Raw genomic sequence first — 14,126 nt, forward strand, 5'->3', positions numbered from 1 at the left:
TCTACAAGAAGGAGGCATCCTCATCGCAGTTAGAAGTAAGAACACTAATGGAATAACGTATAACCCTGGATAACATTCAGCCCTATGGAACATGACCAGACCACCGGGCCGAGGGTTCAAGATAAAATAGTTATGGAACAGAAGCCAGAAGAATCACAGGCTCAAAACTTAATCAAGAAAGGCAAAGGATCCCAGCAGAACAAGCGTAGCTCTTCCCAGGCAAAATGCAAAGGCATTATCAGGTAATGATTGATCTGTAAAGGCCCATGTTTGCCACAAAGTTTAGCAAAGTCTTGTAGGGTTTCTCTGCTTTGGACATTCTCTTTTTATTAGAAGACTTCCAAGTTGAAAAGCTGATCACAAAGCATCCTGTTTTCGGTACCCCCATTCACCACCTGTCATTTTTTAGGGAGCTGTGGAAATGAAGAATTACATAGTTCTCATTCAAGTCAATGGGCTATTTTAAGACCACATTGTGTCCTTAAGAGCAAGAGACACTCTTTGTAGCTGGACTACGTTCTGGCTAATAGATAATGCTCTTACTCTTGCCATCAGATGAAGGTGGGGATGTCTAAATGGGCTGATTGTTGCCTGGAGATTTTTAACAATTCACCTTGGATTTTATCTGAAGATCTTTTAAAAATTTTTTTAAATGTCATTGGATGCATGACAACAGTGGCATCAGTAACCAAATGGTCAGAATGATGAAGGTATTGGGTGTGATGACCAGGTGAACAACTTTTTGAGGAACAATAACCAATTTCATAAGATCAGCTTTATTTTTATTGAATTTTTTTAAACCAGTTAGTAATCTGCACCTTAAAAGTATTCATCAGCACCACTGGGTTTATTTAAAGTCAGCTGTACTGGCCGAATTTGAGACCATACAAAAACATTTAGAGGCACTTTTTGCCTACATTGATATATTAATATAAAGGTGATGACTAAATCACTACAGTTATAAATAAGCTCCATCACATCACAGTATGGTGGTATAATTGTACACAGAACATATATCACTTTGAGAAAATGTCTATTGGCCGTCGCTATTATTGTGTTGCACTGTTCCTCACCCTGTTTGTATGTAATGGTTATATACTGTATGTGTTTATGTATTTTTATGTAACTATATTCAGTGTCTACTGGTGTTCTCTGTCTGTAGTGTAGTGTTTGAGTTAATACTGTAATATCAGCTGTTGTCACTAGATGTCGCTGTTGTCGCAGGAAAAGAGCTGCTATCAGGAAGTGTAGTCAGTGAGTGGCTGACGCCCGGTTTAGTGCCATGGGAGCCTGTTGAACTCAACCTTTAGGGTATAGGCAGGGGTGCACCACTAATGAGGCCAGGTGAGGCAATTGCCTCAGGCAGCACCAGGTAGGTAATGCTTATGAAAATGTGTAGAAATCCGAGTCTCACTTCCTTCTTGGATTCACGTCCCCACCTATCCCTTGGTTGAACTTGATGAATTTATGTCTTTTTTTTCAACCGTATTAACTATGTAACTAAGAGGGCAGCCAAAGGGCCATGGGCTGAAGGGAAGGAGTTAGGTTAAGAAATTGGCACTGGAGAGGGGGCGCTGTTTCAGTTTTCACCCTCAGGCAGCAGAAAGGCTTGGTGCACCCTTGGGTATAGGTCCAGGTGAACAGGCTCAAGTGTTGAAAATTAGAACCTAATGGGAAATATATTGGCATCAGAGAGAGGTTGCGGATGTGCTGTGGCAAGATTGGCCTGTGTAAACTGTTAGGCCTGAGGTTTGTCTAGTGGAGCTGTGTCGGTGAGCTGGAGGCCAGAGGAAGAGAGGTGGTGGGCTGGAGATTGGTGTTACAACAGGCCTAGCAAGACGTGGAGAACATTAAAGGATGCTGATAGGGAGCTGAGTTGTAGAGTAGAGCAGTGTGTTGGGATAGTCTCACCATCAGCCATGTTGCTATTGTTGAACATAATAGAGTTATATCTCTGGTTCAATTGCACATTATCTACCACTGTTCTATTGAAATGTAGGGTCTCAGAATCGGATCTCCACTGATCCATTGGATAGGGGATAACGTTTTGTTACATTGTTGCAGGAACATCCCTTTAACTAATAGCACCACCATGGTTGAGCCACAACCACTAAGCTTTTGTTTCTTAAATAAGCCATAAGTATTTGTGCCCATGTTGTATAAAAAAAGCAAAAGTAAAAATCTTAGTGTTTGATCAATACAATCTGCGACTATTTCTTTAAAGGGGGAACACTTAGTCACACTCTTACCCAAATCCCTAGAAACATTTCTTCAGACCTGAAAGGACTCTTTATGCATCCATACATGTTCATCGCATGTGCATGGACCCTTATGGTAACCATTACTCATGTTTTTTTGCATGCAGGTGGCATGGAGCCGTCTCAACCAACCTAATGAACCAAAATGTTCTCGTCCCCAATGTGGAACTATCCAGCGACAGCGATTCAGGATCCTTCATGACCTCAGAACACAAGAAGAAAAGTCTGGGGCAGAAGATGAAGGTTTTCTTGGGTAAAGTGATAACCACCAAAATAAAAGAAGCCAAGCCTGCAGTCCTCTTCCATGGTGTGTCTTCTAGGAACCAGTCACCAGTGTTGTTCCACAAACAGCATAGTCTTCCTAAAGTGATTCAACACCTAGCACTCCCACGGGAAACAGTCAAAAGGTCAGGGAGGAGGATCTCACAAGCTGGTAAGAAGGTCAAGTATTTGTACAGATCTATATTAGTTTGTGTTGGCCACATCCGTCTAGCTGGAACATACGTGTGAAATGGTTACACAGAAGACAAGTGTCCACTAATGCAGGCCATTTCCTAGAAAACACTACCTCGTAGCATCCAGGGGGCATCAATGGAATCTTATAGGACCCTCATGTGAAGGTACCACATTAAAAAGACAATAAATCTATTATTACACAGGTCACTTTCCCTTTCCCCTAGTTTTTGATAATACTATAAATGTCCTGGTAGATGTTACGCTGTAGTGTAATGTCCTGGTAGAAGGTACGCTGTAGTGTAAATGTCCTGGTAGACGGTACGCTGTAGTGTAAATGTCCTGGTAGACGGTACGTTGTAGTGTAAATGTCCTGGTAGATGGTACGCTGTACTGTAAATGTCCTGGTAGACTGTACGCTGTAGTGTAAATGTCCTGGTAGACTGTACGCTGTAGTGTAAATGTCCTGGTAGACTGTACGTTGTAGTGTAAATGTCCTGGTAGACGGTACGCTGTAGTGTAAATGTCCTGGTAGACGGTACGCTGTAGTGTAAATGTCCTGGTAGACTGTACGCTGTAGTGTAAATGTCCTGGTAGACTGTACGCTGTAGTGTAAATGTCCTGGTAGACGGTACGCTGTAGTGTAAATGTCCTGGTAGGCGGTACGTTGTAGTGTAAATGTCCTGGTAGACTGTACGCTGTAGTGTAAATGTCCTGGTAGACGGTACGCTGTAGTGTATATGTCCTGGTAGACGGTACGCTGTAGTGTAAATGTCCTGGTAGATGGTACGCTGTAGTGTAATGTCCTGGTAGACGGTACGCTGTAGTGTAATGTCCTGGTAGACAGTACGCTGTTGTGTAAATGTCCTGGTAGACGGTACGCTGTAGTGTAAATGTCCTGGTAGAAGGTACGCTGTAGTGTAAATGTCCTGGTAGACGGTATGCTGTAGTGTAAATGTCCTGGTAGACGGTACGCTGTACTGTAAATGTCCTGGTAGACTGTACGTTGTAGTGTAAATGACCTGGTAGACTGTACGTTGTAGTGTAAATGACCTGGTAGACGGTACGCTGTAGTGTAAATGTCCTGGTAGATGGTACGCTGTAGTGTAAATGTCCTGGTAGACGGTACGCTGTAGTGTAAATGTCCTGGTAGACGGTACGCTGTAGTGTAAATGTCCTGGTAGACGGTACGCTGTACTGTAAATGTCCTGGTAGATGGTACGCTGTAGTGTAAATGACCTGGTAGACTGTACGTTGTAGTGTAAATGACCTGGTAGACGGTACGCTGTAGTGTAAATGTCCTGGTAGACGGTACGCTGTAGTGTAAATGTCCTGGTAGACGGTACGCTGTAGTGTAAATGTCCTGGTAGACGGTACGCTGTACTGTAAATGTCCTGGTAGACGGTACGCTGTAGTGTAAATGACCTGGTAGACTGTACGTTGTAGTGTAAATGACCTGGTAGACGGTACGCTGTAGTGTAAATGTCCTGGTAGACGGTACGCTGTAGTGTAAATGTCCTGGTAGACGGTACGCTGTAGTGTAAATGTCCTGGTATACGGTACGCTGTAGTGTAAATGTCCTGGTAGATGGTACGCTGTAGTGTAAATGTCCTGGTAGACGGTACGCTGTAGTGTAAATGTCCTGGTAGACGGTACGCTGTAGTGTAAATGTCCTGGTAGACGGTACACTGTAGTGTAAATGTCCTGGTAGACGGTACGTTGTAGTGTAAATGTCCTGGTATACGGTACGCTGTAGTGTAAATGTCCTGGTAGACTGTACGTTGTAGTGTAAATGTCCTGGTAGATGGTACGCTGTAGTGTAAATGTCCTGGTAGACTGTACGTTGTAGTGTAAATGTCCTGGTAGACGGTACGCTGTAGTGTAAATGTCCTGGTAGACTGTACGTTGTAGTGTAAATGTCCTGGTATACGGTACGCTGTAGTGTAAATGTCCTGGTAGACTGTACGCTGTAGTGTAAATGTCCTGGTAGACGGTACGCTGTAGTGTAAATGTCCTGGTAGACGGTACACTGTAGTGTAAATGTCCTGGTAGACTGTACGTTGTAGTGTAAATGTCCTGGTAGAATGTACGCTGTAGTGTAAATGTCCTGGTAGACGGTACGCTGTAGTGTAAATGTCCTGGTAGACTGTACGTTGTAGTGTAAATGTCCTGGTATACGGTACGCTGTAGTGTAAATGTCCTGGTAGACGGTACGCTGTAGTGTAAATGTCCTGGTAGAAGGTACGTTGTAGTGTAAATGTCCTGGTATACGTTACGCTGTAGTGTAAATGTCCTGGTAGACGGTACGCTGTAGTGTAAATGTCCTGGTAGACGGTACGCTGTAGTGTAAATGACCTGGTAGACGGTACGCTGTAGTGTAAATGTCCTGGTAGACGGTACGCTGTAGTGTAAATGACCTGGTAGACGGTACGCTGTAGTGTAAATGACCTGGTAGACGGTACGCTGTAGTGTAAATGTCCTGGTAGACGGTACGCTGTAGTGTAAATGACCTGGTAGACGGTACGCTGTAGTGTAAATGTCCTGGTAGACGGTACGCTGTAGTGTAAATGACCTGGTAGACGGTACGCTGTAGTGTAAATGTCCTGGTAGACGGTACGCTGTAGTGTAAATGTCCTGGTAGACGGTACGCTGTAGTGTAAATGTCCTGGTAGACGGTACGCTGTAGTGTAAATGACCTGGTAGACGGTACGCTGTAGTGTAAATGTCCTGGTAGACGGTACGCTGTAGTGTAAATGACCTGGTAGACTGTACGCTATAGTAGCAGCACCAAAGCTATACCCAGTATATATCTTGTATATTCCCAGAGGAGCGCTGACAAAAGTTCACACTATAAAATATTAATTCTGAATAATGTAATGTTGACAGTTTGTGGATTGACATCTAAATGCAAAATTTACTATCAACCACAAAAACAAATCAGACTCTTGCTCTTTTTGTATGATATTCACAAGATACAATTTAAAGGGGTGTTCCACTGCTAAGATATCCTTAGGATAGTGGGGCTCCGACTCCCATCACCCCAGCCAATCAGCTGACGGAAGAGGCCACACTGTTTGCAGGCACAGCGCCATACACTTAGTAGTGGCTGTGTCTGGTAATGCACCATTCGCTGGAATAAGGGACTGAGCCGCTGTACAGAACACTGTGCCTCTTTCTGATATTTTCCTGCACAGTCACAACCCCAGGCCCAATGAATGGGGCTGATATGCACGGCGCCAGGATAGCAGTGTCTCTCTGTAGATCGGTCATATAATAGCATGTCCTAGCACTACACGATTATGTAACATATCCATTTAGAACTCATTTACACAACGCAAATCCAATGATGAAACTCTTTGAAAATGGTAGATACACGTTGTGCATGCACATTGGACCACATATAGATCATTTACGGGGGGCAATCGTTATAAACCCTTGAGTTTGATATACACACGTGGACAAAATTGTTGGTACCCTTCTGTTAAAGAAAGAAAAAACAACAATGGTCACTGAAATAACTCAAAATTGACAAAAGTAATAATAATTTTTTTTTTACTGAAAATCAACTAATAAAAATCAGACATTGGTTCAAAAGAATAATTTCTTAAACAAACTATTGAAACTGGTTTGGACAAAAATGATGGTTTCCTTAACTTAAAGGGGTTGTCTCAATCACAGACGATGGGGACATATCGCTAGGATATGCTCCCATTGTCTTATAGGTGCGGGTCCCATCGCTGTTTTGGGTCATTATCCTGTTGGAGGAGCCATGACCTGCGACAGAGACCAAGCTTTCTGACACTGGTCAGCACATTTCACTCCAGAAGCCTTGATAGTCTTGAGATTTCATTGTACCCTACACAGACTGAAGATACCCCGTGCCAGATGCAGCAAAGCAGCCCCAATACATAACTGAGCCTCCTCCATGTTTCACAGTAGGTACAATGTTCTTTTCTTTCTGTGCTTCATTTCATTGCATCTGTGAACATCGAGCTGGTGTGACCTGCCAAAAAAGCTCCAGTTTAGTCTCATCTCTCCAAAGTACATTCTCCCAAAAGCTTTGTGGGTTGTCAGTTATGATTTGCTTTTAGCACTGGTTTCCTCCGCGGTCGTGTTCCGTTAATCCATTTTGGCTAAGACGGATGGTGTGATCTGACACTGATGTACTTGGATCTTGGGGTTCACCTTCAATCTCTTTGGAAGTTTTTTCTGTGCTCTTTGATTATCATTCGTAAAAATCCTTCTCTTCAATTTGTCATCCGTTTTCCTCTTGCGGCCACGTCCAGGAGGGTTGGCTACAGTCCCATAGACCTTAAACTTCTTAATAATATGTGTAACTTCTTTCTAAACTTAAACTTCTTTCTAATCTCTTGAGACAACTCTCTCCTTAGCTTCCTTTGGTCTATGTTCAGTTTGGTACCCACCATGATATCAAACAGCACAGCGACTACTTTTCACCCCTAAAGGGGTTCTCTGGGCTTTTACTATTGATGAACTATCCTGCTCTCAATAGACATATCAGCAGCACTGCACGTGCCTTCCCTTCATACAGCTGATTGGCAGTGGTGCCATGTGTTGGACCCCCGCCGATCTTATATTGATGACCTATCCTGAAGATAGGTCATCAATATTAAAAGCCTGGAGAACCCCTTTAAATAGGCAGGCAAGTTTGAAGACACCTGTGATGCTAATTACAGGACACACCTTAGGCTACTTAACACTAGCGTTTTCAATTCCGCTATTGAGATCCTATGACGGATGAAAACGCTTCAGTTTTGGGCCAATTCATTGTCAATGGGGACAAAACTGAACTGAACGAAACAGGAGTGCACTAACTAAAATGCATTCCGTTCTGTTTGGTTGCGCTCCCATCGCGGACAGAAAAACGCTGCAATGGGGACGGGTCATTTTACACTGACACAATAGAAAATGGATCAGTTCCCCATTGACTTTCAATGGTGTTCATGACGGATCCGTCATGGCTATAGAAGACAACCGGATCTGTTCATGACGGATGCATGCGGTTGTATTATTGTAACGGAAGCGTTTTTGCAGACCCATGACGGATCCACAAAAAACGCTAATGTGAAAGTAGCCTAAGTTTAACATGTCCCTCTCGTCAAATTATTTTCAGTCTTTTCTAGGGGTTCCAACATTTTTGTCCCAGGCCAGTTTTATTATCTTGTTTTATACATTTTTCTGTTGAACCACATTTCAAAAGCAGCTAGGTGTCCCTTTAAATGACAGTCCACGGAGAGGATGCATAACAGATTCAGAGTGACTTATTATTTTTCTTTGAAAGCAATTCTCCAACTGGATGTTAATGTTGTAGAGGCAGAGACGGAGCGGATCACCGTGGACAAACTCGTAGTGCGCTCCAAGAAAACCACAAGGCGCGTGTCTGTCACCTCGCTGCCCGCAGGCCTACAGAAGGTACGGCGGCTCTGGAGTCATCCTTCTCAGATGTCCATCCCCAGGACATATTCATGTGAAGTCATCCATATTCCATATCACAAGCTACTGCCGAGAAACTGACAAACCTAATTCCCAGTGGAGAAGTATTTCTCCAGCAGAGGATGTTCATTCCTTGCTCCTTCTCTGATCTACAGCAAAACTAGACCTGAGGTCCCGCTATAGAATTGTGCACCACAAGCCGTGCATTCATTTCAGATGAATCTAAATCCAGCAGTTTTCCAGGAATAGGATATCTGCCCAGTGGGGGTCCACTGTTTGAAGAAGCCAGGCACGTCACAGTCATTGGCCACATGGCCTAGACGTAGCTCAGTCCTATTCAAGTGAATGGGCCTGAGCTACAATACCAAGAACAGTCACTATATAATGTACGGCGCTGTTCTTGGTATGCTATGAAGAACACCATAGCCTCTTCTAACAGCTGATCGGTGCCGGATCCCAACCAATCAGATATGGATGACCTATCCTGAGAATAGATCATTAATATTCTACTCCTGGAAAACTCCTTTAAAGGGGTTGTCCAGGTTCAGAGCTGAACCCGGACATCCCTCCATTTTCACCCCGGCAGCCCCCCTGACATGAGCATCGGAGCAGTTCATGCCCTGATGCTCTCCTTTGCTCTGCGCTAAATCGCGCAGGTAAAAGGCATTTTTTGGAGATCCAGTGACGTACCGGGGCTCTCCATGGGGCTGCCAGGAAGCCCGGTGACGTCACTGGCACTGATGGGAGGGATTTAGCGCTGCCCTAGCCAGTAAAACTGCTAGGGCAGCGATAAAGCCCGCCCACCAGAGCCAGTGACGTCACCGAACACACTGCCGGGCGGAAGCCTCCGCCCCGCCGTGTGTTATTGTAAACAAAAGAGCCCGTGCCCTGCGCGATTTAGCGCAGGGCAAGGGAGCGCATCGGAGCAGTCAGGGGGGCTATCTGGGTGAAAATAAGGGTATGTCCGGGTTCAGCTATAAACTTGGACAACCCCTTTAAATGAGAGGACTAGCACATAAAGGGTATATAGCTCCACCTACAGGCTACAAGTGGCACTGCTGCGCTATTCTATCTAAGTATGTATCTATTTCCTATCTATCTAGATATCCATCTATCTAGTTGTGTCATATCTATCTTCTAATTATCTATTATCAGTCTATATATATATAATATCTATCTCATATCTAGCTTCTAATTATCAATCTATTTAATATCAGTCTATATATCTCATATCTCTATCAATCTATCTATCTATCTATCTATCATGTCTATCTATCCATCGCATATCTATGTATCTTCTTTATACATGATCCTCTAATGTGTTTTATGTAGGTGAATATATGACATGCATAACTTGCTTGTTTTGTTTTTGCATATCGTTCTTATTCACCCAAGAAGAAGCAGTTTGCTCTGGTGAAAAGGAAGAAGAAAGCGGTGGAGAAGGTGAAGCATCAGTCAGACTGCACCATTGGCAGTTTGCAGATGCAGGTACTTACTGAGAATAAAATACCTTCATGAGAGGAGACAACTAACTGTGGGTGGTGATTGCTTTTCAATGCTGTTTTGGGGATATTTAGTTATGACCTCTGCCCAAAAACCCATAGACTAGCTGCTACATGTGAAAAGTGACAGTGGATGGCATGAGCAGCCACTGAATTCTATGAATACCTTATCCTATGTTTAGGGTATGTAGATAGTGGAAATTACATGTGGATTACCACATGTATTCTCTCTCCATTGTTTCCAATGGGATATCACCATGCTATTCATTGAATGGGTGCAATCCCATGGCAGTTGTTAATGCAAATCCGCATCAGCCCTTGGATTTCGGCCACAGATTCCAGATCAGATTTTTTTTTCCATAGAGCTGTAAAGTTGTGTGAACATACACGAACACTGCCAGGTGATCAGAGCTCACTGTGGCCAGACTGATGACGGGAAAGGTGCCCTGAAAGAGCGCTAGGAGGGTATCCTCTCAGTACAATCTGAAATGCAGCTGTAAACCCACACAACCCCTTTAAAGGGCATATCCATTTTAGAGTTTATATTTCTACATTACTTCACCGGTTTCGTACAGAGTGAAGGATTCAAACCTGAAATCTTATAGCACCCCCTGCTGGTGGAGTGACTGCACTAAGCTCTTGCTAATGATTTTCACGTGTGAACTCTACACCAAGCACAGTTATCTAAGTTTCCCTCATGAAATATAGGAGCTCAATTTTTGGGGAGTACTTTATGGACAATCTTGCTAAAAGTTTCCAGTAGAATTGTGAATGCAGCTCTGGAGTATAATACAAGGTTTGATCAGTACAAGATAACTTTAGAATTATATTTCATTACTTACTAAACTTTTTATGTAGAAATATATAGATATATGTAAAATTTTCATTGTGTTAATGTATCAATTGGCAGGGAGGAAACGTTTTTAGACGCCATTTTGAATTCAGCTCAGTTTTGTCCAATGGGAAGGGAGTCGTGTGATACAGCAATCTATGTTAGAATTTACTCAGGAACACAATGGTCAGTTTTGATCTGTTTAAGGAGTTAAGAGGTTAAAGTTTCCCAAAGTGCTTTGCATGGCGTGTTCTGCCGGATGCACGTGGTTAAACGTTTAATCCAGTCTGAATCCAGGTGATACTTCTTTACAGCACGGTAGGATTTGCCATTTTAGATGAGTGATACGCAATATGGCTGATGTATCACTGGAAAACCCCAAGCTAAATTCAATATGGCGGATTTCACAATGGCAGACAAAAAACGTTTCCCCACCAAATAATGCAGCCTCCCTTCCAATTAATACTTTCACATACCGGAAGTCATATTTCTACAAATTACACCAGTTAAAGGAGTTCTTCTACTAAAAATATTCTACAGTTTTCAAACCAGCACCTAGCTCTGAAAACTTTTCCAATTGCATGTAATACAATTTTTTGCATACACAATGAGCTATTCAATAGAATGAATCTGTATAGCGCCACCTATTGTTTGTTCTTTTCCCTATTTCTTTGTCCTGCTCACAGAGATGGCCGCACATGCTCAGTTTCATCCTTTAACTGCCTCCTGAGCTGTGATAGGGAGAGCTGAGACACGCCTCCTGAGCTGTGATAGGGAGAGCATGGACACGCCTCCTGAGCTGTGATAGGGGGAGCATGGACACGCCTCCTGAGCTGTGATAGGGGGAGCATGGACACGCCTCCTGAGCTGCAATAGGGAGAGAGCTGCAGCAGAATGGACACGCCTCCTGAGCTGTGATAGAGAGAGCTGCAGCAGAATGGACACGCCTCCTGAGCTGTGATAGGGAGAGAGCTGCAGCAGAATGTACACGCCTCCTGAGCTGTGATAGGGAGAGAGCTGCAGCAGAATGGACACACCTCCTGAGCTGTGATAGGGAGAGAGCTGTAGCAAAATGGACACGCCTCCTGAGCTGTGATAGGAAGAGATCTGCAGCAAAATGGACACGCCTCCTGAGCTGTGATAGGAAGAGAGCTGCAGCAGAATGGACACACCTCCTGAGCTGTGATAGGGAGAGAGCTGCAGCAGAATGTACACGCCTCCTGAGCTGTGATAGGAAGAGAGCTGCAGCAAAATGGACACGCCTCCTGAGCTGAGATAGGGAGAGCTGAGACACGCCTCCTTACCTGCAGCAGAAAGGACCTGTTAGCATGATATAAATCTAGGAAAGCAATGAAGGGTGAGATCTAAGGACCCATGTGAGGTACAGGGCTGGTTCTAGCTTTGTTAGAAAGATGGTCATGTACTATACCTAATATGCATTACATTAGTCATGGGATAACCCCTTTTATAGGGTGCATCCAGACTTTTGCCTCACCCTGTATATATATTCATAACTGTAATATGGTGTTCATTTGTGGACATACCCTTTAAGAACCTGCAAACCTTCACAGCTCTCTCACCCTGGTGACTACTGCATCTGATCTTTGATTCCCACTTCCAGGTTGATGATCTAATCGAAACAATTGCAGACAAATCCAGCAAACTGCTGGCGCAGAGACACGAGGAGCTTCGCAAATGCGAGTCTCTGGGAGATGAAATACTTGAATGTTCAAAGCAGTTCCAGAGAGTCTCCAAGAAGAACACAAGAAAGTACAAGTTTCAGAACGTTTGCTTCCCCTGCATCTGCTGCTGCTACTAGCGGCTCGTTGCCTTCTCCTACCTCCAATATTAAAATTTCATGCGCCTTTTGCATCTGTAATAAGCATATTAATTACAATCCCCTGGCTATGTGGTAGTATCAATTATAGAGGCAAATAAATTGGAGCTAAAAACTAAACTTAATCTCCCCGTGCTGCTCATTATTTATACAATTTCCCTCCATCTGTATGTGAGCTGCAGTGAACAGATTTCTCAGAGTGACAAGATAATGTGATTCTAATTGAAAAGAAACACCTACAAGACAGCCGATGGCCTCAAATGTGTAAATGTAGGAAATTAAAAGCATCAGCCCCTCCTATATAGTTACTAAGGTCCCAATTTGTAAATAGTAGAAGTGAAATCCAGCATAAGTTCTGTTCAAATGGAAGATTTGGCAAGTAGTTAAAATACATATCCAACACAGATAAATCAGCTAAGGCTACTTTCACACCTGCGTTCGGTGCGGATCCGTATTGTATCTGCACGGACGGATGCGCACCGATAATGCAAACGCTTGTATCCATTCAGAACGGACCCGTTTACATTATTCTTACAAAAAAAAGTCTAAGTCAAAACTGATCCATTTTCAATTGCACCATATTGTGTCAGTGAAAACGGATCCGTCCCCATTGACTTACATGGTGTGTCAGAACGGATCCGTTGCAAGCAGAGTTTTGGTGTCCGCCTCCAGAGCGGAATGGAGGCGCAACGGAGCCAAACTGATGCATTCTGAACGGATCCTTATCTATTCAGAATGTATTGGGGCTGAACTGATCCGTTTTGGGCCGCTTGTGAGAGCCTTGAAACGGATCTCACAAGCGGACACAGAAACGCCAGTGTGAAAGTAGACTAACGCGTTTCAGGCCTATACACCCTTGTGCTCTCTTTCTTCTAAAGGGCCCTTCACGTGGGCTGAGAATGCGCCAAATAAATCGCTAATGAGCATTCACAGGAACGCTAGTTAGCGATTACCAGGTGGTGTAAAGGTGCTGCCGATTACCCAATGGACAAGCGAAACGCTAGTTCAATGGGTAATCGCATTATTCATATGGTCACAAAAATCGTGCTGTGTAAACCGCCTCTGCTGCTGGCAAGCAATGAGTCTGTATTGGGAGGAGCGATGGCATTAGCGATCACTCCTCCCTATACTGTAGAGGAGATCACTGTATGTAATAGTAGCGGTCTCCGCTGACGAACAGGCGGTTGCCGGGAAGGAACATTCCTTCCTGACAATCGCCTGCAAAATTGGCCCGTGTAAAGAGGCCTTAAAGAGGACCTTTCACCGATTATTACACTGTGAACTAAGTATACAGACATAGAGAGCGGCGCCCGGGGATCTCACTGCACTTACTATTATCCCCGGGCGCCGCTCCGTTCTCCCGCTATGCCCTCCGGTATCTCCGCTCACTAAGTTATAGTAGGCGGAGTCTGCCCTTGTTCTTCTGTAGCGCTGGCCAATCGCATTGCAGAGCTCACAGCCTGGGAGAAAATAACCTCCCAGGCTGTGAGCTCTGCGCTGCGATTGGCCAGCGCTACAGAAGAACAAGGACAGACTCCGCCTACCATAACTTAGTGACTGAAATCTCAGACTACTATAACTTAGTGAGCGGAGATACCGGAGGGTATAGCGGGAGAAGGGAGCGGCGCCCGGGGATAATAGTAAGTGCAGTGAGATCCCCGGGCGCCGCTCTACATGTCTGTATACTTAGTTCACAGTGTAATAATCGGTGAAAGGTCCTCTTTAAGGTCCCTTTTATATGAACAGTGTTTATTCAAGTGCAGAGAGGTTGATAAGACTTGTCTCCTAAT

The 14,126-nt window shown here is 44.1% G+C and overlaps 1 protein-coding gene across 1 annotated transcript; it reads left to right on the forward strand.

Moving 5' to 3' along the window:
* Positions 1 to 132: 132 nt before the first annotated feature.
* Positions 133 to 12,318, forward strand: C7H3orf49 (chromosome 7 C3orf49 homolog). Its single transcript, XM_044302485.1, has 5 exons — positions 133 to 242; positions 2,366 to 2,565; positions 8,014 to 8,145; positions 9,544 to 9,653; positions 12,121 to 12,318. Exons 1-5 carry the CDS (start codon positions 133 to 135, stop codon positions 12,316 to 12,318), a joined length of 750 nt encoding a protein of 249 aa, XP_044158420.1.
* Positions 12,319 to 14,126: the final 1,808 nt, after the last annotated feature.

The sequence above is a fragment of the Bufo gargarizans genome, chromosome 7 (assembly GCF_014858855.1).
Source record: "Bufo gargarizans isolate SCDJY-AF-19 chromosome 7, ASM1485885v1, whole genome shotgun sequence".
Lineage (NCBI taxonomy): Eukaryota > Metazoa > Chordata > Amphibia > Anura > Bufonidae > Bufo > Bufo gargarizans.

Bases quoted from the DNA above. Each gene is read 5' to 3' on its own strand.
- C7H3orf49 (XM_044302485.1), top strand. From the start codon at position 133: ATGGAACAGAAGCCAGAAGAATCACAGGCTCAAAACTTAATCAAGAAA. The intron at 2,566-8,013 runs GTGTGTCTTCTA...TTTCTTTGAAAG, and splicing joins GCCTGCAGTCCTCTTCCATG to CAATTCTCCAACTGGATGTT. The intron at 9,654-12,120 runs GTACTTACTGAG...TCCCACTTCCAG, and splicing joins TTGGCAGTTTGCAGATGCAG to GTTGATGATCTAATCGAAAC.